At 41.4% G+C, this 24,807-nt stretch overlaps 1 protein-coding gene across 1 annotated transcript; it reads left to right on the top strand.

Moving 5' to 3' along the window:
- The first annotated feature begins 19,878 nt into the window (after positions 1-19,878).
- On the top strand, positions 19,879-24,393 carry GILP (GSH-induced LITAF domain protein). The gene is made up of 3 exons (XM_088979296.1): positions 19,879-20,411; positions 23,811-23,937; positions 24,067-24,393. The coding sequence occupies exons 1-3, from the start codon at positions 20,188-20,190 to the stop codon at positions 24,148-24,150; spliced, it is 435 nt and encodes a 144-aa protein (XP_088835422.1). The 5' UTR covers positions 19,879-20,187; the 3' UTR covers positions 24,151-24,393.
- Positions 24,394-24,807: the final 414 nt, after the last annotated feature.

The following is a 24,807-nucleotide window of genomic DNA, read 5'->3' on the forward strand; positions in this document are numbered from 1 at the left end:
CATTTGAGCAGACATTTGCTCACAGATGAGCAAAAGGAAGATGAAGGGAAAGAAACAACCCAAACACAGATCGAGAGGGGGACTAGTTTTGGTACTTTTAGATATTCACAAGAAAAAGTGAGACAAGAACTTGCTATGTATATTATACATGCAGAACAACCATTTATATTAGCTGAAAAAGTGTTGCATAGTTCTGTAAACCCACAATATAAAAAAGTTTCTAGGAATACTATAAGAACTGATGCTTTAAAAATTTTTTATTCATATAAACAAAATTCAATTTCTTTGTTAATAAATATTAATTCTTAAGCTGCAATTACTTTGGATGTTTGGACATCCAAATTTAATATTAGTTATATTTGTGTTACTAGCCATTTCATTGATGAAAACTGGCTTTTGAATAAAAGAAATTTAAGTTTTACTAGGCTTGAATGGCCACATAGTGGCCCAGCTATTGTTGTTGCTTGCTTATGGTTTTCTATTCGTTTTGATAATGCCAGCAATAATGATTCTGCAATAAATATTTTAAAATCTGAATTAAAACCATGCTTAAATGGTAAATTATTTCATATTAGATGTGCATGTCACATCTTAAATTTATGTATTCAAGATGCCTTGAATATTATTTCTATTCATATTTCAAAAATTAGAAATTGTATTATATATATAAAAAGTTCAGGGGCAAGAAAACAAGAATTTAGATATTTATGCCAAAATTATGGTTTAAAATATAAACATTTTATATTAAATGTAAACCATGGGTGGAATTCTAAGTTGTATATTTCATAAACAAATTCTTTTTTATTTTTATAATTTAAAAATGCCTAATGATATGATATTTGAGGAAGACTAGGAAATGACAGTTTGTATAAGAATTTTTTTAAAACATTTTTATGATTGAACAAATGAATTATCTGGAATTTATTATCCGACTAGTTGTAATTTTCCATATCAATTAACGGTAATTAGTGATTGTTTTGATAAATATAGGAATAATCCACAATTTCAATGTATCATTGAAATAATGGAAAATAAATTTAAAAAATATTGGGAGAATATTTCTCCCCTTTATTATTTAGCTACAATATTAGATCCTAGGATTAGGAAAGATGGTTTAGATATTTTACTTGAAACATATTGTGAAAATATGAATATTGATATAGGAAATAAAAAAGAAGAAATTAATAATTTATTATTTGAAACGTACAGTTTGTATGAATCTAAAGTTGTAGGAAATATTCTTACAACTTGTTCATCATCTTCTTCTTCTACTTTTGACCTTGAGTACAGTAGCAGAAGAGAAAAACTTTTTTTATTTAATAAGTAGAAGGCAGGAATCTGCTAGTTCTACAATAACTTCATTTACTAAACTTAATTTTTATTTACAAGCAAAATTTTCTAATTTAGGTGAAGTATCAAATAATGTTGATATTTTAGCCTAGTGGAGTGAACACTCGAAAAAATTATCCGATTCTCGCCGCCATGGCACGTGATCTACTAACCCCACCGGTGTCTACAATTCCATCGGAGTCTTGTTTTAGTGCAGGTACCAGTGTGTTGGATGACAAAAGAAGCTGCATGAACGATGAGAGTATAGAGATGTGCATTTGTTTCAAGGAGTGGCTAGATGCAGAAGATAAATTACAAGACAAGGGAGGGCATGATACAACACCAAACATTTCACTCGAAGTATATGATGAAAGGCATGAATGATGATTCTTGAATTTAACTACTTGTATAGAATTTTTTATTTTTTCAAATTATTGTAAATTTTATTTGATATATATTTTTTTATTTTTTAACAATGTAATTTTGTATTTTCAATCTGTAACCATATTGTATTTTTTATATTTTATTAATTTATTCCATTTTTATATTTCATTCATCCAAGTATGCAATGATCCAATCATTGTATTTGTAATTCACTAATTTTTGACATTCAAATTTAAATGAAATAAAATTCGTATTTTTCTTCCAATTTGTTATTCCATCATTCTTATTTCAATTTGGTTAAGAATTTTTTTTCATTTATGTGTTAAATAACTTAGATTTCTCATTTCTTAATTTTTTAAATAGTTCTCAATTCCCAAAGTTCATAAGAAAGTTAAATATTTTAGTTTTACAATTTTACTTAGAAAAGAAATCAAAAATGAAAAAAAAAGAATAAAATTGTGTAGCCCAGTTCGGCCCAGGCCCAAGGCCCGCCCTGTGGCCTAGCCCAACATGGCCTAAGCCCATGGCACGGCCTGTAGCCCGCCCGACCCAGGCCCGTGTGTCGGCACGACACGACACGGGCCCGCCTTTAGGGCGGGCTGCCCACGGGTCATGCCATGCCGGTCGGACACGGCCCACTTTACACCTCTAACCATCTCAACTAATATTAAGCTTCCCACACATGACACATTATCCCATTTGATGATGCACGATCTGGTAACTCCTTGTTGGAGGGCACCTCGAATGATGAGTTGGCGAATTTGTCAGGTCGATCTATAAAAAAACAATATCAGAATGTTCAGGCTGCTTTACCTAGGGTGGGTATTTCAATGCTTAAGTTTGCGAACTAGAGGTTTTGGAGAGAGCTAAAGAAAGAAAGAGCTAGAGAGCTACAAGAGCTAAATTGTACATACCTCTTAAAGTTGGAAATGAGACCTTTATATAGGTATTGTTTGGCGTGAGCTCCACGCACCGCATCCAAGATCTCTAGGAAGACGTGGCTGACCGGTCCAAAGTCCTCGGAGGTAGTTTCACATCACTAGGCTTTTGTGCCTTCCTCTGGAACATTCAGTACGGGAGATGACTTCTGGAGGACCTAGGAATGGTGGGATGCCTACGGAGGAAGTCGGCGAGCATGTCTCGCAGGTTGCCACCTGGACCTTAGTTAGGTCAACAAGTCCTCGAGGGAGGTCGCTCCTCACACTAAGGTCCCTTAGACCAGTAACGATGAGGTACTATAGTTCGGCCTTAGATGAGGTGTTGCTAGCCTCCCTTCCAAGGTGCCCGAGCTGTATATGAGGTGCCCTGGATTGATTCCGGGGTGCGTCTCCTTGACTTGGCAAGATACGAATCTATCCATGTGGCACTAAGGTGTCAAGCGGCGAAGATATATGCTACGTGTTGCTAGGTCAATGGAGGACACCCCTCATCAGTTGCCCCCCATACTCAAGCCAAGGCCAGTTTGGCGAAGGGTGTAGCTTGTTTTAGGATGAGGCCTGAGCTGACCTGCTCTAGACATCGGTCGAATCAATCCACTGGGGTTGGCCGACATGTTGGGCTATTTGTTGGCACGAAGGTGCGCACTTGAAATTTTGCGTCGCTCTTCAAAATTCAAAATAGGGTGCATTTTCAAAAATGGAGTGCACGTCCTTCACAATTTCGAGCGGGTGCGACCTTTCAAAATTTGAAACATGGCACGTTTCAAAATTTAAATTATGGCGCACATGCCCTTCAAAATTTCGAATGTGGGCTTCTTCTTGGATTGTTGGATTGGGCGAATCTGGACGGTCAGTAGTCCGCGCTTCTATCTATAAATTGGGGGGACCTTCAAGGGTTGCATGTCGCTTTTTAGTTTTGTCTTACGCTAAAGCAAAGATTGGTGACGATTTTGACGACCTCCAACTCGGTTGTGGTAGTTTCTGACAATGTCTTTTTCTTTTTCTTGTCAGTAAGTCTCCATTTCTTCTTAGTTATGTCTAGCGGGTTGGAGAGGGAGTGCTACCCAAATGCTTGGGCCGAGGTCTCAAGAGCGAAGAGGTTCCATGGAGGGGTCTCGACCTCTCAACAAGCCCCATCTAGAATAGGTTTCAGGCCCTCCAAGCTGTCTGGCGAGGAGATAGTGGATCTAATTACCACCTATCAGATCTTTAATAACTTAAACTGTATCCAACCTGAGGATGGGCAATATCCATGGAGCCACAAAAAGACCAAGGTTTGTGTCTTTAAGGAAGCCCTCATTTTTGGGCTCCACTTTCCCCTTCATCCGTTTATCTGTTAAATCCTCCAACACTATGATTTGGCACTGGATCAACTTCACCTGAACTCGATCAAGACCATTTTAGGCACCATATATCTTAGCCATCACCTCGGTTTCCCCTTAGATATAGAGATCTTCAGCGGGATATGTCACGTAAAGCGAGTGCCAAACGAAACCCATTGCTTCTACATCAACTACCGACCTAGGTTTAGGATTCTGGGCAGTTTTCCATCCAAGATCGCGAACTGGAAGACGAAGTTCTTCTTTCTAAGTCGTGAGGAAGGCTGGCCTATGCCGAAGACTTGGAGGGTTGAGGCCAAAAGTTATGAAGTCGAGTTTGACGAGGAGTTGCTAAATGACCTTAGACTCCTCGTTGAACAATGCTCCTTGGTTGACGAGTTCCTGGCTGAACTAATGCTCATCGAGGACGGCCTTATTCCTATAGTTAGGTTGCACTATATTCATTACCTTAGAATTTTATCTCTTGCCCTTCGTATCTCGATTGATTTTCTTTTTCATTTGATCACAGGGATGACTAGCTTTTCTTTGATTGTAAACACAACACGAAACCATTTAAGAAGAGGATGGTGGTTGGTAAGTCTAGTTGCAAGATTGAAGAGAGGTCGGTCGAAGTTCGTCGTGCTGCAGTTGACCTGGAGGATGGCGGCGACCCTATTCAGGCTGACCCTGCTCACGTCACTCTAGTATAACCAACGAGCGTGTCCCACTTTGATGAGGTGATGACTCTTATGGCCCGGAGGTTTCTCTGTTCGTACCCCAAGTCAATTGCTTGATCATTGATCGGATTTCATGACCCGTATGTGGTGCTTTTTATGGGATGGGGTATTCTCTTTCCTGAAGATGTCTACGTTTATCATGAGTTGGATCCCTCTAAACTCGACGCTCGAATTATTCAAAATGCCATGCAGGTAAGCATCTTTGCAACACTCGCTAGGTCAAGTCATGCTGGATCAGGTCACTGCTTTGAAGCATAAGACCTGTGAGATGAGGGCCAACATAGAGACCCTCCAATCTCAGCTATAGGCAGCCCATCTCAACATCGAGGAGGACTTCCAGTAGTTTTGTTCCCTTAACACAAGTATGAACCATGAGCTAGAGAAAGCTAGGGGGATGATTGCTAGTATGAGCAGTGAGCTTTAGGAACAGTAGGCTAGGCACTCAGATGATATTCACCGAGTCAATGTTGTTGTTATTGAGTTCTTTCGACGATCTCCGGAGTTTGAACAAGAGAAAATTAAAGCGGCGGTACCTTCTCTGAAGAGGGGCTTCAAACTGTGTCATCGCTTTTTTCGATGCTAGTACCTAGACCTTGACTTGAGTCTATCTCACTTAGGTTAGTCCGAACGATCTAATTTGAGAGGTTGAGGAAGCGGCAACTACTTCGAAGGAGGAGGTAGATGGCGATGAGGACGATGGTGAGGGTGGCAGTGAGATTGATGACCAGTGGTGAATTCTTTTTTTTAGACTTGTACACCAGGCCTGTAAGTCGGTAAAACTTGAATTTGTTGCGACCTATTTTCTATTTCGCCGATTGTATGAAATCCTCTCTTGAATGGAACTTCTGAACTCTTCCCTTCCTCTCTAATTCTCTAATCCTCAATTATTTGACCTTTTTTTTCAACAATATTCTAGAAGTACATGGACTGTATACACAAGGCTGCATTTAGAAATGATGCAAATGGAGTGTAAATCCCTATTTAGGGTAAATTTGCACCCTGTTTCACTTTTGCCTGTGTTTGGCAACATTACATTTATGCATTGACAAATGACAAATTAATGCATATTTACATTGATAATAAGATGTAAAAGTACATCAATTAAAAAGAAGTAAATTTACATTCAAGTGGGCTTTTGATAAAAAAAAAACATATGCTTTATTGGAATTCGTGTTTGCATCTATTACAACTAAAAATCTGTTTGGTAAAAAGGTAAATTTGTCAGTGCAGAACTAACCCAACTTTGCAATTTATATGAACCATTTTACACTCTACAAATTTGCATTCACACTTATTTGCATGGTTTCCAAAATGCAGCCTAAGGGTTTAGTTTTACTAATAAAAAGATGCGGCAATCAATACAATGTAAAGACCTAAGGCTCTATAATTCAGAGAAAGAACATAAATAAGTGAAATTTCTGTTGAATTTCCAAAAAACTTGGTGGACGATCGTCATCCAGAACCAAGCACCAAATATATATAATAAGAAAAGAAATCAAAAAACTTTTGAAAGTGTGTTATAGCTTAGCTAGAGATTGGAAATTGGTAGTACATTCTATTTAAATTTGTTTGCTTTGGTTAAGGATTAAGGTGTCGATACGATGCTTTCGAATCGTATCTGTACTCATGGTTATGGATATGAGATACACTACAACTAGATATGTATCCCATGAGTTGTGTGTATTGGCACAATACATGTTGTATCGGTGAATACAATTCGATACACACCGATACAGAGGTATATTCGTGCCTAATTTGACAAAACTGTATATTGACTACATTTAGATTGTTTTTATCTTTGATAAAAATTAAAAAATATAATTATAAAAATTAAAATAAATCATTTAAGATTTAACTTTTCCAAAAATTTTAATAAAAACTAAAATATATATATAAATAAATATATATATATATATAATATATAAATATATAAAATATATATAGACCGTACCGGGTCAAATATATACAATACATGATACAGATACTTTGATCTTAAAAATTCACGGATGCATATTGCATGGTGATGGCCCAATATACCAAAAAAAACTGTCGTCCCGCGTATGAAAATGTTGATCCGTTGGACTTTGGAGTTTGGACTCGGAAGCCTTCATTGTATTGATTTGTTGGTTGATTCAGATTTCAGAATCACAATGCCGGTGGTTCATCCTCTAAGCCTCTAATGCTCAGGCTCGTGGAAATTGGGAACAGAGAATATACATATAAATTATAATAGTCAGTAAATTCCAGATCCGTGCCGTCCTTCTAGAAAATTCTAGGCGGTAATAACGATGACCAATATATGAGAGATGAGAAAATTAAAAAATCCTTTCTGCAAATTTCCTATGACTGTGACTGAGTTTTCCCGACATTTCCAGATATCCTTAGTTATGATATACGGAGTGATGAGAAAATTCAATGCCGGTTGTTCCTCCTCTTAGACATTTCCAGATATCCTTTCTGCAAATCTTTAATTTGCCACAAGACCTTCTGAACTTTAGCCGTTAAACAAATATCCTTTCGTTAACGTTCCATCAGCTAACTTCCAAACAGATTTTTATCTAAAATTCTAAAGGTGTAAAATATTTAAATTATCCTTTTTAATTTATCTTTTTCTTTAATTTATCAAATTATTGTACTGTTCTTAATTGAATGCTTGCCTTGAAACCAAAGTTACGGTTCTAGTTTACAACGAAACATTTTTCACCAATTGCCATGAAACCCATTGAAATGGTAATAACCGATTGCACAGTTTTGGGTTCACCGGGCTCACCGAACAAACATCATCGTCTAAGCAACTTGATGTAGTACGATCTGATTATTCTTTGTTGGAGGATGATCTGATTTCTAATCGAACAGCGAGCTAGGTGAATCTATAAGATAGCGGATCAGAGAATTCGGGGTGGTTAACCCGGCAAGGTCGTTCCGACGCTTAAGTTAGTATACTATGGTGCGAGCTGAAAACTTTGAGAGCTAGAGAACTAGAGAGATAGAAAGTAAAAAAATCACGTGTACCTTGTGTCATTGGGGTTGGTGCCTTTATATAGTTGAGCTCTCGCGGATCGGTTATGGGATCTTCGTCTTGAGAGTATCCGTTTCCGCTTTAATTGGGTAGTAATGTATCAAGTAATAAAGATTATCAATTCCACCTAATCCGGGTGGGGAGAAGATTAGGCCTGCCGTTACGCGGCGTGATCCCATGAGGTTTGGAGTCTGCTGAAGAAACTTCCGAAATCGTTACATGGCAGTTCGGGTCGGTAGCCCCGAGCTGATACTTCGGTTCTTTAGTTCCGAACTGGATTGAATGCCGAGGTGCCTCGATGCCGAGGTGATTCTATGTCGAGGTGGTTGAATACCCGAGCTCAATCGTTGCGAGCTAGGCTTGCCAGGCTGAGCTGTCATCACTTAGTCAGGTGGTGTCCAAGTGTCCCCTTTTCCCCCCATTCCCCGAGCCAAGGGTCTCAACCCGATGTGGGGAGTTCATGATGAGTCTAGGTGAATTTGGCACGAGGTCTAGTTGGTTTGACAGGCGAATCGTTGGTCGGACCTGTTCGGCCGCTTGGCTCAACCAAGAATAACCCAGGTCGTGTCTAATCTACGCGCGTACGTCATGTCGTTTATAAACTCAGTGGACGTCAAAACACGCGCTAAACCGATTTCAACATCGGGGGTCGTGCAACCGGTTTTCCTAGGAGCCGTTGGATCGCGATGATCTCGACCGTTGATCCCCAGACACACCGGCTATAGATAGGGGGCAAGGGGCTCATTTTCTTCGCCACAAGTCCGCTAATCCGCAATCTGAGGTTGCACTCGAGTCCTTCAGTTCGGTGTCTTTCCGAGGTCGCCTTCCTTTCTTCGGTCTTTTTTTGGGGAGTCTCCCTTAGCTTTCTCTTTTTCGATTCCACGTCTTTCCATCATGTCTAGCTTTAGATTCAATAGCCTCTTAGACGTGAGCGGTGATTCCACTGGAACCGAGGTGGGTACCTCGGCTTAGGCCGTAGATACTCATCCTACCGAGGAGGTTACTTCGAGTCAGGATGCGATCCACGGTCTTCCCGAGGTGGACTCACCCCGGGGAGAGTGAGAGGCCGCTGGTAAACTGGCTTCCACCTCACATCGAGGTCGGCTGCCAAATAACTTTGGCCCATCAACAATGACGGCGGACATGCTCCTATCCTTAGTAGCCCAGTACAGACTTCCTAACGACCTCGTCTACAGCATCCCATTAGGTAACTTCCCTTGGGAACATGGTCATGACGAGATCATGATCTTCGAGGAACAGCTCGTATTCGTCTTCCACTTCACCCTCTGATAGTCGAAATCATAAAGTTATTCAACATCACCATAGACCAGTTGCACCCGAACTCCATCCGTAACGTCGTAGGGACTATCTCTCTTTTCCACGACTACAGTCTTCCACTTGACCTCGACATCTTTTCTTCTATTCTTTCCATCAAAAAGAACTTGTCTTGTGTTCTGCCCGAGCACATGCGAACTTATTACCTATCACCTCATCCTGACTTCAAACTCTTGCACGAACTCCCGAACAAGGTCCCTGCCTGGAAGAGGCGCTATTTTGTGGTCCGCAACACTGAGGGGTGGCCTTTCTCGATTCACTAGAGGGCAGCCATCCAAGACCCCGGTGTTAGGATAGACTTGAAGACAAGAGAGGCGCTCTGATCTTGGGCGGAGCTTAGCCTGAAGTTCGAAGACTTTGTGACTGAGAAGAATCTCGTGCAGGCCAGTTTGAGTCTTTGTAGGTCGTTGTTTTCTATATTTTCTCTCTGCTTTACTTTGGTATGGTATCTAACAGCTCGTTTCTTGTTGCAGGTATCATGGACATCCCCGCCAACGAACTCTTCGAGAGTATGAAGAAGGGGAAAAAGAAGAGAGCTTCAAAAAGAGCTCGCGTTGAGTTCCCGCCAACTGCCGTTCTAGAGCCCGAGCAGCCATCAACCGCTGAACAACCTCCAATAATCGATCTGATTGAGGAGGACTTGGGCAAGATCTCCCTGCCCTACGCGCCCAAGGAGGCTATGTCTTCGGAGCCCGCCCTGGGAGATGCTGCTTCTTCAGGCAGTGACGACGCAGATCGGAGCATTTTGACTATGAAATTCAGCCTCCTCAAGAGCAAGGGCGCGGTATATGCTAAGGAGGTTGCTAGTTGGGCTAAGCTGCCGGTTGCTTAGCTCGGAGCCCGAGTGGCTACTCATTGCATGGTGGTAAGTTTTTGGACTCGTCTTCTTCGATATGTCTTGTACTTGGCCTTTTATATGCTGGCACTTGTTTTCTTCTCTTGGTAGGTGAATTCCACCATCCGCGCCTTGGCTTATCAATACGAGGTAAACTTGAAGTGGGCCCTCGCAGCTGAGGAGTCTTCCCGTGAAGCCCACACCGAGATGAACTTAGCCCACAAAGAAAGTAATCAACTGAAGAAGGGCGTGTGGGCTAAGAAGGAGTTGCTCACGTTGCTGATGTTAGAGAAGAAGGAGCTCGAAGAGCGTGAGGTGGCCTTGAAGAGGGAGCTCACGGAGTGGGAGGCAGCACTGAAGGGGGAGGTAGAGAACCTTGAGGCTCACGTAAAGGAGCAAACTGAGATACTTCTTCAGGCAATGGAGGAGACCAAGGTTAAGGCCGTCGAGAAGTACAAGTCTTCGGCAAAGTATCGGAAAGAGATGGTCGAGGTGGGGACAGCAAGCTACCGCAAAGGTTTTAAACTTGGTAGGTGGCTGACCCGACGTGAGTTCCCCCAGCTTGACCTCAGTGTCATAACCACTTCGAGGACCACAGAGGAGATGGCCGTTACTTGAGATCCGGACTCTGAAGCAGAAAGTGACGGTGACCTGTTCGATGATGATGAGGAGACCGGTGCTGGCGAGAGCCGCATGGAGACGGATCCTCCTGTCGAAGCCTCCAATAAGGGTGAGAAGCCCCAAAGTGACTAGATGCCTCTTTTCTTGGACCCCTTCTATATAGCGAGCTTGGTGTACTATAAAAAATTTTCCTTTTTTTTTTTGTACTCGGCATGCCATATCAATGAAATACAAATATTTTTTGCAATCCTTGTGCAAGAATCTCTTTTTTTTAAGTGTAGATAACTCCCGAACTGGCAAACTGAATCAAATAGTAGATTTCTAAGTGTCGGTTACCCTGAACTGTCGAGCTAACGAGCTGGACTGCGAATAAGGATAACTCTACATCACTGTACGCCGAGGTGGGTAGACACTATAGGGTATATACCCAACCTGTCTGCACACGGGCTACTCTCTTAGGTGTCGGTTATCCTTTTGTGCCGAGCCATCGGTCCTGACTTCAAATGGGATCAACCTTTTGTTATATGCCGAGGTGGTCTAGACATAGTGAGGTTTGTACCCGAACTGTCTATGCCTTAAGCATGAGAACTGGTTTGCCTATGCCGAAGAGGTGACTAGGACTTGTCTGCCTATGCCGAAGAGGCAACTAGGACTTGTTCGCCCATGCCGAAGAGGCGACTGAGACTTATCTGCCTATGCCGAAGAGGCTACTAGGACTTGTTCGCCCATACCGAAGAGGCGATTAGGACTTGCCCGCCCATGCCAAAGAGGCGACTGGGACTTATCTGCCTATGCCGAGGAGGCGACTAGGACTTATCGTAGTGCCAAGGTCTTATGTTAGCTCGACATCATGGCCCTTGGGCTTTTGGAAGTGACTTGCAGTCCTCTCTCCAGTTTGATGATCACAAGTAGTACCTTCTTTGGTTGTCGATGTTCCACGCTCGAGGTACTTGCTTCCCTTCCAGAGTCTCGAGCTCATACATACCTTCCCTAAACACCCGTCTTACTTGGTATGAACCTTCCCAATTAGGCCCAATCTTACCAATGCCGAGCTCAGCTACCATAACCTTCCGAAGAACTAGGTCGCCGATGCGGAAGTGTCGCTTTCTGACCCGGGCGTTATACTACCGAGCTACTCTCTGTTGGTAGGTTGCAGTCCGGATGTACGCCAGGTCTTGTACCTCTTCCACCAGCTCTAGGTTGGTATGGAGCTCGTCATCATTCGTCTCTTCGTCATAGGCCTCCAAGCATAGTGTAGGCACCTCGGTTTCTGCTGGAATCACCGCTTTTCTGTCGTAAGTGAGGTTGAAAGGAGTCTCACCTGTGGCAGTCTTGATGGTAGTCCGGTAGGCCCAGAGTACATTGGGAAGTTTGTCTACCCACAACCCCTTGGCTCGAGCTAAGTGAGCTTTCAGTCTGTGAAGTATGGCTCTGTCAGTGACTTTCGCTTGCCTGTTCGCCTGGGGGTGTGCCACCAAGGTGAAATTTTGTTGAATTCCCATTTCAGCACACCAATTCTAAAACTTAATATCCTCGAACTGCTTCCCATTGTCGAAGATGAGTACCCAAGGTAGCCCGAAGCGACATACTATGTTCTTCCAAAAGAAATTTTGTATGTTGCAGGCTGTGATTGTTGCCAGAAGTTCAGCTTCCACCCACTTCGTAAAGTAGTCTACTACTATGACCAAAAACTTCCTCTATCCTGTCGCTGGCGGGAATGGGCCAAGCATGTCGATTCCCCACTACACGAAGGGCCATGGGCTAGTGAGGTATTTCAGATCAGCAGCAGGTCGGTAGTGGATGTTGGCGTGTCTCTAACACTTGTCGCACTTCTTGACGAGCTCGAGTGCATCTACATTCATCATGGGCCAATAATAGCCTTGCCGCAATGCCTTATGTGCAAGAGTCATGCCCCCCAAGTGTCCGCCGCACAAGCATTCATGGGTGTCGCAGAGTATGTACTCGGCCTCTGAGGGTTGCAACCAACACAAGTAGGGGAATGTGAAGGACCTTCTGTATAGATGTCCGTCTATAAGGACGTACTTAGCTGACTGACGCTCTATCGTTCGGGCCGTGTTGCGTTCTACAGGGAGGGTCCCGTGAAGCAGGTAACTCATGAGTGGGTCGATCCAGCTCGGTTCTGCTTGTGCTATAGGAGCGACCTCTCCTGCCCCCCTGAGAATGCTAGGCCGAGGTAAGTCCTCTATATACATGGTCCGCATGGTGTTATTACTTGTGCTGGCTAATCGGGACAAGGCATCGGCCTCAGTATTCCCAGACATCGGGATCTGTCTAATGAAGTAGGGAAATGAAGTTGTGCAAGATCTCTCTAACTTTGGCCAAGTAAGCAGCCATAGTGGGGTCGCGGGCTTCATACTCACCGATGACTAGGTTGACTACGAGTTGTAAGTCGATGCATATGATGAGGTGCTTTTCCTTCATTTCCCTTGCTAGGGTGATGCTGACGATCAATGCTTCGTACTCTGCTTCATTGTTTGATGCCGTGAACCCAAACCGGAGTGTGTATTCCAGCTTCACCTCGCTTGGGTCGTACAAAATTATTCCTACACTGCTTCCTTGTTGGTTGGATGAGCCGTCAACGTGGAGAATCTAGGGCTCATCATCACAGGTCGGACCTACTCTGATCGTGATTGGTGTCGCATTGGTTAAAGCTTCCATTTTGTGTTCGAGCTCAGTCAGTTCGGGAGTTGCGGTACTGAACGTACATTCTGCCACAAAATCGGCCAAGGCTTGGGCTTTGATTGCCGTCCGAGGTTCATACCGGATGTTGTACTCACTTAGTTCGATAGCCCACTTTGTCAATCTGCAGACACCTCATGCTTGAGCAGAATCTGTCTCAGAGGCTTGTTGGTGAGGATGACGATGGTAGAGGCTTGGAAGTATGGACAAAACTTGTGGGCTGCTATGATTAGTGCGTATGCTAGTTTCTCGATCTCTGGGTATCTGGTTTTAGCGTATTTTAAAACTTTGCTAACATAGTAGATGGGTTGTTGGACCCGATCTACCTCTTTGATTAGTACCGAGCTGACCACCTCGTCACTCGTAGAGAGTACAACTTTAATACATCCCCTTCCTCGGGTTGAGTCAGAAATGGGGTGCTAACTAAGTATAGGGGCCATAACCGAGTACCTAGTTTCTGCGTCCTTCTGCAATCCTCTCGAAGTCTCTACTCTTTTTTATGGCTTTAAAAAAAGGTAGGCAACGATTTGCCGACTTGGACATAAAGCGGCTTAGGGCGACTATTCGGCCAGTCAGCCCCTGAACCTCTTTTATTTTGCAAGGTGGTTTCATATCTAAGATGGCCTTTATTTTTTTTTTTGGTTGGTTTTGATGCCACGTCAATTGACTACATAGCCTAGAAATTTACCCGAGGTGACCTGATAGCTATAAATATATAAGCCTAACAAGTGCACTAGTTATCAAGTAGTATAATAATATCGTTCCCATGGGGATTTAACAAAATAAGTATTAGAATCACAGTTTTCTCTAATTATTTGGACAGTCGAAATTTAGATTTGAGGAAACAAGAACTACTGAAAATAAAGACTGGAACAAAGAAAATAAAAACAAGGGTGATCACTAATCGAATATGCAAATGATGGAATCGCTAGGACTTTAGGTCCACCTAACCAATGTAATGAATATTGATGGGTCCAATTATCCAAGACTAATTGTTATTCCCATAAGCTGAGATTTTCACAAATTTATTTAATATTCTCTCTCGAGATATACTAAACCTACTCCCATCAGGTAACCCTTCGATCTCTCGAGTAGAGCTCTCAAGATGGAAGTGCATTAAGTCCAAGAAAACCATTAAATTCAGATGAATCATGTATATATATATATATATATATACCATTCAATTCACACTATGAATTATTCTGTCAATTATGTGAATTCCTCTCTCAATTCATTCACACAACCCAAATCAATTAAGAGGTGGCCAAGCTCTTAATTGCATTAAACACAATAATTCATAGACTATATGGAAATCACAATCTTGGATAAATCAAGAAAATAAAAATATATTCATCAACATGGTTAAGCTTTCCGTAGCCCTAGCAAGAAACAAATCAGCTCATGATGGAAAAATTAAAACAAACAATGGGGAAGAAAGAACTCTTGAATTTGCCCATGGTGTTGAGATCTCCTCTTCTTGAAGTTTCTTGAATTCTTGAACCTTTCTTGAACCCTTCTTGACCGGTTGCTCCTTCCTCCTTGATTCAAATAAGTTGAATGATTGGATGATTCAGTGATCAAGTGATACCTAAAGCTGGTCCGCTCCCTCCTTAATATAGATTAAAGGGGAGGGGGTGGTCTCCTACTTCCTCTTGAAGTTTATCTTACAAGAATAGAAAGTCCTATCCTAATTCTAACATTATCTCTTTATCTCTTGAACTCAATCCCTTTTTCAATCTAAGATTACATTAAGAATTTAGATCTAGAAGGATTCTTCTTAGTTTCTTGTTCTTGGATTCGTAATAGACCTCCTCTGCGAGTTGGGCTTCAGCTAGGCTTTTCTGCGAGTTGGGCTTCAGTTGCGGATTGGGCCTTCCTACGAAATTGCCCCGACTTTGGGCCCAGATTAGACTTCGATGCAGGCCGAATCTGCGAAAGCCCAAATCATGAAATGTGACTTTTTCTCTTATCTTTCTAGTTGATCTTGAATCAGCCCATTCAAAGTTCGGAGACGCGAGTTAGGCCCAAATCACTGAACAATGTCAAAACTGTGAAAAATCATCCAATTTGTCTTTCTTTGCTCTTGATGCCTTCTTTCATACCCTGGACCAAAATATAAGAGATACGAGTCCAATTAGATGCTAATTTAGTATAAAAGATAGAATAATTGGGGATAAAAATATGATAAATTCTACTCTCATGACCCCGAAGACACACTTGTTGGGATTTAATTTCATATTATATTTTCGTAAAATTTGAAAAACGCTTTGTAAATCATCTAACAAAAATTTTGAATACCGGGTCTTCATGACCATGTCATCAATATAGCATTCGATTTTATTGCCGATTAACAGCTCAAAAAATTTATTTACAAGGCGTTGAAAGGTTGCCCTGACATTTTTTAGTCCGAAGGGCATGACCTTGTAGCAATACAACCCGAGCTCAGTTATAAAGGTAGTTTTTTCTTCATCAGCAGGGTCCATCCTAATCTGGTTGTAATCGGAATAGGCATCCAGGAAGCTCAGCAACTCATGCCCTGAGGTTGCGTCCACTATGCGGTCAATCTTAGGCAGCGGGAAGCAGTCTTTCAGGCAGGCTCTATTCAAGTCGATGTAATCGACGCACATGTGCCACTTGCCAGTGGCCTTTTTTACCAGAACTGGGTTAGCTACCTAGCTCGGGTAATGGACTTCCCTGGTAAAGTCTGCTGCTAGGAGCTTCCCAACCTCTTCATCGACCACCCTCCTGCGTTCCGGGGCGAGATTGCGCTTCTTCTGTCTAACTGGCCTGATTAAGGGGTTGGTATTTAATTTATGAGTTATAATCTTGGAGTCTATTGCGGGCATCTCTACCGCGGACCAGGCAAATACATCTAAGTTTTTTTAGTAAGAAGCTTACCAACTGAGAGCGAAGTGGCTCATCGATTGAAGCGCCGATCTGGAGAGTCTTGGCCAAGTCATCGGTTGAGACCAAGATGTGGACCGCCTCCTTTGTTGGGGCAGCTCGCTCATCGGCATACTCTGCTGGTTGCTCAAGCTTGAAGTCAACTGCTGGCTTTGCTTTCCCCTTGAGGGCGGCTACGTAGCACTTGCGAGATTCAAGCTGGTTGCCTCGCACAACTCCTACTTCATATTCCATTGGAAACTTCATTGCCAGATAGTAGGTGGATACTATCGCACATGGGACGTGTGTAATGGGCCAACCTACTATGGCGTTATAGGGAGAGTGAGTCGCGACCACCAGAAATGTGTGCTCGAACCTCGTGATATTTGGCCACGTGTCAGTCTTTATGGGTACTGTGACTCGCCTGAGAGGTCTGACCTCCTCGCCGCTGAAGCCTACCCGGGGAGTGTCTGCCGGCTTTAGGTCATTTTTCTATAGCTGTAACTTGTCGAAAGTGTCCTTGAACAGTATGTCTGCCAAGCTACCCGAGTCCACCAGGATGCGCTTGACTTCGAAATCGTTGAGCCTCAACTTTATCACTAGAGCGTCGTCATGAGGATACTGGATCCTGCGTGCATCGTCCTCCATGAAGTAGATTGGTTCTTCAAGTCAAGGTCGCTTTGGCAGGTTCTCCTCTTCATTTTGTAGTTCATGGACTAAGGTTCGTCCGGCTGCCGATGTACACCCTACGATGATGGACCCGCCAGTAATCATATTGATTACCCCGTGGATCAGCCTCTCCTCGGGCAACTGCCGTGGTGGCTACTCATTCTACCTGCTAGTCTCGGGGGCATTCCTTCTCTGGTCCCCCTGTTGGTCAACTTGCCGATTTGCCTAGCCTCTCTCTTCTCACTATACAAAGTTTTTTAAGTATCCACGGCGGATGAGCTCCTCGATCTCGTCACGGAGGTTCCTGCAGTTCTCTGTGTTGTGCTCGTGGTCTTTGTGGAAATGACAGTAGACGTTCTGGTTTCTTGTTACAGGATCTTCCCCTAACCTGTGAGGCCATTTGACGAAGGAGGAGTCCTTGATGGCCATTAGGATTTCTCCTCGCTTAGCGTTGAGCAGTGTGTAGTTCATCCTTTCAACAGGTGGGGTCCTGGAGCGTCGACCTGATTTGCGAGTTCGTGAGGGAGATCGGCTTCTGGATTTGTTTCTTCCCCTGCTCGGGGAGTTGCTCTTTCTTCTTTTGTGTCTGCCATTACCTGTGTCGTCATTGTCTCTCTTTCTTTTTTCTGTCGGGTTGTCAGTCTTCTGGTTAATTTCCTCTTCGGTGCCAATGAATTGATCAGCAATCTTGAGGAATCTGGTGATGTCTTTCGGTTTTATTGGCCACCCCATGCCATTTAAACTCCTAGTGAGTTATTCCCTTCTCAGGTGTCGTGAGTCTTACCGTTGGGTCTAAGTTTGGGATCTGCAAGCAGGTATCGTTGAAGCGCTTGATGCAACTTCTAATCGACTCTCCTTCTCTCTAAACTACGTTGAGGAGGCTTTCTTGCGACCTCAGACACTTCTTGCTGGTAATGAAGTGAGGGGTAAACAAATTTGCGAACTGCGACCAGCTCTTGATCGATCCCGGTGCGAGGTTCTGGTACCAAGTCCGAACTACCCCTTTAAAAATGGTGGAGAAGGCCATGCACATACAAGACTCGTTAGCCCAGCTAGGTGCATCTAGGAGTAGAAGGAGTCCACATGATCATTAGGATTGAAGGACTCGTCGTACTTGTCCAAGGGAGGCATCTTGAAATCTTTGGGCATCGGGGTTGCCAAGAGCTCGGGGGACAAGGGAGACGACCTGAAAAGTAGGGGAGGAGCGGCCTTTGTAGCTACCGAGCTCACTTCTTCCTTACCTTTAGCTTGCCCTTCTTGTTGGTTCGGTCTCGCTGGATGGCTGTTCTGAGATAAAGTACGGCATGCCTTGCGACGTCTCCGTTGTTGCCTCTTTACCGGCTCGGCATTGGTGCTGCTGATTTCAGTGTGTTCTGGCACTGTTCTGCCGCGAGGTAGCTCCTGGTTCCTTGTGTAATTATGGGGCTGGCTATCATGGACGGAGAGGCCCTGTCTTGAGTTCGCGCCCCGAACTGGTTACCTGCAAGCGAACTGTCGTTTTCTTGCTGCAAATGCCGAGGAAGATTGGCCCTGTTAGGTTGAGTATCCCCAAACCTGTTTCTGAGCTTCCCTTGTGAAGCAGGTGGAGTAATCTGCCCGTTTCTCCTCCCACGGGGTGAGACCTGACTTCTGGGAGGAACTGGGACTTGGGAAGTCTCTTCGCCTCAATGGAGAGATCGGATGATGTCCTGGTTCACACGAGGTCGATTCTGATTCTGTTGGGCCCCTGGGTTCCGAGGTGGATCGGATGATATCCTGATTAACAATAAAAACCCTTATTTTTAAACGGTGAATCCTTATCACTGTCAGGATCTAAACTTATCTATTTAGAATTTTTTTATTTAATAGGATTATTGTGTATGACAAGATCGGATAAATCCACTCCATTTTATGCATTTCCATTTCTTCATAGGCTATTATGTATTGAGTATTGAATGAATCATGTGACGGTGTGGAATTTAATGGGATCAATGTTGGCTCAACCTCAACATATGAAATGATCATATTCGTATCTGCCATCATCCCTGGTCATTTCTTTATCGTCAAAGGGTGCTTCGCAATTTAGATCATAATCATATACCGTGATGGGTGGCGGACCCACTACTGATTGGCGCTATTTTAAAAATAGGGTAAATTACAGGTACGTACTTGAATTTTCAATTATAACTCTCAAAAATAGACACCTGCGTTCATCTAATATTATTTTATTAGTTAAATATTATATAATATTAAAAAATACTTTTTTCGTATATTCGAATGATCTGTAGAATGATCATTCGATTATTAATTGATGATTTAATTATGTAGAATGATCTAAAAAATAGTAATTTTCATATTATGTAATGTTTAACAGATCGAATATGTAATGTCTATTTTTGAGAGTTAAGGATACTCAAGTATTACAATTAAAAGTTTAATATACCTATTGTGATTATCCCAAAATACAAGATATTTATCTGTAATTTACCCATAAAAAATATTTGGCCTTGGACTTGGGCGGGGTGCAATGCTGCATTCTTCAAAGATGGGAGGGTATTCGTGAATTGCAATTGAAAGTTTAGGATACGTATATGTGATTACTCCAAATTACAGGTTATTTATATATAATTTATCGATAAGCTCAAAAGTTTTCATTGTCATTGAAAGTAGATCGGGTTGTGCCACTCGTGGCCCAACACAGCCCTGCACGAACTTGGATTGACCCGGCACGATGGACTGCGGGTCGTGTTAAGCCCGGCATTATCATGTGGGCCATGCTGGGCCTAGGGTTTTAGGTCCACGAGCTGACATGGCATGACACAATGTACGACACAGTTCATATATATTATATATATTATATATTTATAGAATATTATATAATAATATATAGTATATAATATATTGATAAAATATTTTTTTTAATTTTATTATACTATTTTATTTAATTATTATATATATAAGCAATTTTATACACAAAATTTATATAAAATTAAAATTTTAAATTTTTTTGTCAATTTTTTAAATAAATAACTTTGGCCCAATATACAGTTCGACCCACATGATACAACATGAGCCCACACGGGCGTAGGCCGTGTGCCGTACTAAGCCGACCCCAAAATTTTTCCCTTGCGGCACAGCCCGCACTTTGCGCGGGCCGCCCACGGGCCGGCACGGCCCACTTTACACCTATAATCGAAAGTTCGGTAGCGGAAGTTTGAACTTTGAACACGTCGTTTGCTTTTGCTTTGGTTCTTTCTTCTTCGTTTGATGACGACGACGATGATGAATGACGATAGACGAAAAATCAAAGCAAAAGCCCTATTAAAAAATAGTATAGTATTAATATTATAAATGTAAAGAAGGCGTTTGTGTTTCTTCTAATCTAGTAGAACAGGTGGGAGACGGAGAGAAAGCAAGATAAAATTAAGAAAGAGGGAAAATGTCGAAGAAGAACGAGCCGGCGGTCGGTATCCCGGTACCGCACCCACAGCAACAGCAGCAGTGCTATTATGTGGGAGAGAACCCGTATCAGGCGGGAATGATCCCACCTAACGCCGTATACGACGATCCCAAGGGGATTCCGTTGCAACAGACCATCTTCAGGGATACCCCCGCTCCATTCTCCTGTGTCTATTGTGGCAGTTCCGGCCTCACCACCGTCAGGTCTTTTTCTCAATCCCTCGCTTCTCTCTTTCTACGCTTTTCCTTGTGGCAACCCCCACCTCTCTCTCTCGCGATATAAATATTATTAATACGTATATGATTGATCGTCTTAACATTAGGATTAGCTTGGATCTCCAAACAAAATCTTTCGGATTGAATTGGTTAATTGAAACTGAAGGAATGACTCTCGATCAGTATCTGTATCTATTTTAGGAGTAATTGTGTAGATTCATAGTCGGAATTCTATATAAAGATTATGCTTAGCGTTCTCGATTGCGATCGAAGGTGTGCTGGTTATGATCGTATATATATATATATATATATATATGTGCTGAAAAACCTAGAGGGACAAACCAAACCGAGATAAAAACACTACAACCCAAAGGAAGGAAGCAGTCTAGTTAGGGGGACCTGCTCTCACCTATGTGCTCTGGCTTGATAAGGCAAGTGAATACCTAAGGCACAACTAAGCATCGTTTAGGAGACCAAAATACATAAGTATTATCTAGTATCCTGTTAATCATTAATCTGTCAAGTGTCAAACTGCAAGTTAAGTCTTTCTTTTTTTTTTTTTTTCTGTAAACTGGATAAAAATATAACAAATTAAATGGTCAAAAGAAATTCCGTACAAATAATAAATTAAACGGCAATGATAGTGAGCGTGGAGTCATGTGTTTTAGGAATAAAATGAAATAATTTTCAAATAACTTCCTTGGTTCAAAGTAAAAGAAAGATCCCTAATTTCAAGGGCTAATTACACTTAGGATCCAAAAGCTCATACAAAATATAAAAGGGGGCAGAAATTACCTCACTAAAACCACATATTTTAATTAACGAAACAATTGCTGATAAAAAAAAAAAGTTTATATCTGTAGCACCCGCCTAGCTGATGGTCCTCCAATATTGCCTAGTCATTTACATGGTTAATGCTTAGGTGGCCCTTTGCTGATCAAAAAAAAGTTTGGGTGGCCCTTTAACTACAATGGAACAAACACAAAGATAAGACAAGACCAAACTATTATAGAGGCTCTCCAATAAATGTGTCCTTAGATAATTGTCTCAGTATTAGAATTTTCTTGAAATTCAAAAGTTGACATTTCGGATTCAACCAATTAAAGAAACTGTGTAAAAGATGCAGTATTAGTTTAAGTGCATGCAGAGCTCTCAATTTGTTTCTGTTTACCAAAATGAAAAAATAAAAAACTGGATCATTGGTTGGTTGTTCATGCTCAAATGTATCTCAGTGTTCAGCCATGGTCATCTTATCAATAAGAGGAGGTACATTCATTTCTCCAATAAGAAGAGGTCTTGTCTCTGTTAATGCTATTCATGCAAGGCAAATTGGGCAATGGCTATGTAACTAGAAGCAAATGTGCTGCATTTGGATCTTCGAAGAACACTCATTTGTGATAGCTGTTATTGTTTGCATGTGATGTCCTAAACTAATAACAAATGATACAGTTTGTGCTTAGGCTTTTCTATGGCATGTCATGGTTGTTTGTCTATGGAATGAGGAGAAGCTAGGTTCTGCAGTGTTTGCATAAGCACTTATTCCAGATACAGGAAGGTTGAGTAACTTGAATTAGGTTTTTAGCATTCATGGAACCATTTGAACATATTTAGAGACAACCTTCATATTTCACCTCCCAAGATTATGGCAGGATACTCAAATGATGCAGCCCTAGATAGAACAGAATGATGGAACAGTACTTCTATATCCAGCCCTAATAATTGTGATAAGGCCTGGTTGAGTTTGAAAAGAGAAGTGGGTTGCATAGGTACTGTGCTTTCAGCATCTGGAATAACTTTTAACAATCCATATGATTCTTTCCCTTTTCTTGGAGGCAAAATATATGATTTTTAAGAGAAGTATGAACAAACTTGGTTTTCAGATTGTACTCTGCATCATCTAATTATTAGAATCCAAGGGGCAAAAATATAACAGGTAAAGGGATTACAGATGAGGACAAAAAACTAGTAATTGTCAATCGATAACAGTATTAAAAGAAGGAAAGTGGATAAATGAAGAGCACAAATTATTAATGGCCAAAAAGTACTTTGGAAACACAAAAATACTTGTATGTACTAACGTTTGTTGTAAATAGGGCACCTTTTGTCTACTGTTAAGAATTGGTTCCTGGATATCCGTGAAGAAGACTTCTATTGATATTGCTGTCTATTCTGTCTTAGATGGAGAAAATATATTTGTAATGTAGGTGGGGCACCTTTTCTGTAATTTGTATCATGTTGCTTGCTTTTGAGTGGGATTTATCTGTATACAGTCCCTCACTGTATTGATAGGAATGCCCCATTGAGCAAGTCATGCGTGTATCGTCTATTCTTGTTATTAAAGAAAAAAGGGTACATTTTGTCCATTCACTGAGAATGTGGGATGTCCAAGTCAGTACCCCTGTGGAAAGCCCATCATTGATGTAATTTTATCCTATACTCATGGCAGTGTTTTCCTAAAGAATCAAATATCTATTTTAAATGGGGTGGAGAAAGAGGAAAATACTAACATGTTAGACGGGAAAAAGAGATAAAGGGCAAGGCCATAAATTACAAAATTAGAGGGCAAATTATGGGGGTGAAACTGTCCTTTCATTCAAGATAATAGAAGTTATTGTGTTATTTATTAAATAGATAATTTATAAGATATAAGATATGTATGTTTTTTATGCACGTAGTCTTAGGAAAAATATCTTTTCAACAAAAGAAGTGTTGTCATTGTTTGTATATGGAGCTGAAGTCATCGCATTTGCAATTAATGATTTTTATTTGTAGCCTGTAAGAATTAATATAATAAGTTAGTTATATGAAAAATTTTCATGCACATTGTAATTATTTCTGTAGGCTTCTAAAATTTACTAGTGCGTCCAAGAGTTTTCATTTTAATCCACCACTATCTTACAATAAGAAAAAAGAGGTAATTCTATGTGATACTCTTGGAATCACCTAAAAGTAACATACTTAGAAGAGCTGAGGAACTTTCCCCACTTTCTGTCAAATGACTGGGTTTGTAATTTACCTGCAGACCTTATACTGCAATCCCCATGATTGGTTTCCATTTTCTCTACAATGCATTGTTACACTGACTGCCTAAAGGACTGTTTTCTTGTTGTGCCCCATTATGCTTCTCACAGAAGAAATTTTGTACTTCTGTTTCTGAGTCCACCTTGGCTAGACATTCTTCTTCAACTTTCAGAGGTTAACTAGTTTAATCAGAAAGCAAGAGTAGTACTATGTCTCTTAATGGTTAATAAGCTTTTGTTTTTCATGCATTTAAACTGGAACTTGCATACCTTTTGGGATGTTGGGAGGTGGCAGTCACTGTTTCAACAATTATAATTTTCATGTTTTTTTGGTTTCTGAAAATGTGAGATTTTTTTTGTCATGTAGATCAAAACCAAGTCTGGCAGCTGTTATAGGTTGCATGATGCCAATGATGCTTGGTGTATGCTTCCTTTGCCCTTCAATGGACTGCCTTTGGCACAAGTATCACTATTGTCCAAGCTGCAAAGAAAAGGTTTAGACATATTTCCAGTTTATCTTTTTCTTCATTTAATTCCATGTTTTCTGCAGCAATTACTGGCATCTTTTTTCTCTTTAGTTAAAGCTTCTAAAGTGAAAGTATCTTCTCCATTGGATGTTATAGGTTGCTGATTTTGAAAAATCAGATCCATGTGCTGTTGTGGATCCTTCACAATGGACCCAACCAAGTTTTGGGGTGCCTGCTTGAAGATTCATCCATTGGTTGTACGGTGGTGATGTATGGAGTTCTGTGGACTATCTTTTCATTAGAACCAAAATGACTCTCTCGTAGTAGGGAGTGTGGATTGAATTAGCTGTATGAATACTTCTTCAAGCTGGGAAAATTTTAACCTCTCTGTAAAATCTCGTGGTTAGAGTCGTTTACACTGATGAACAAAGTTGTTGCATATTTAATTCAGTTAATGTATACCAGAGTTTTCTCAGACTGATACATCAGCCGTGTTTTTACTTATCCAAGGACCAAGGAACTAGGATGGTTAATTACCTTTTTGTAAAATGAGTTGCCTGCTCTGCCATAAAATCAAATAGTTAACTGACATTCCATTTTTCCATGCAGCTGCTTTATTCATGTTCATTGGGTACATTATCGTATATAAGAAATCTTTGGCTGGCCACACTCGATAAACGACAACTCTCTCCATGTGACATGTCAGTGCAGTCATGCCTTCGGCACTGTTAGTGTTGCATGGGGTTAATATGCACTAACGAGTCAGCAGCACAGGCTGTCCAATGTAACAGTCATTAGTTCCATCCTGCACCGAGTTTGAGTTTGTGAACTAATGTAGCATTCATGCAGGGAGAACCCTGTTGACAGCCCGGGGTGCCAAATTTAGACAGCCAAATT

Source organism: Nelumbo lutea, chromosome 3, assembly GCF_056320005.1.
Source record: "Nelumbo lutea isolate HS-2025 chromosome 3, American lotus-T2T, whole genome shotgun sequence".
NCBI lineage: Eukaryota > Viridiplantae > Streptophyta > Magnoliopsida > Proteales > Nelumbonaceae > Nelumbo > Nelumbo lutea.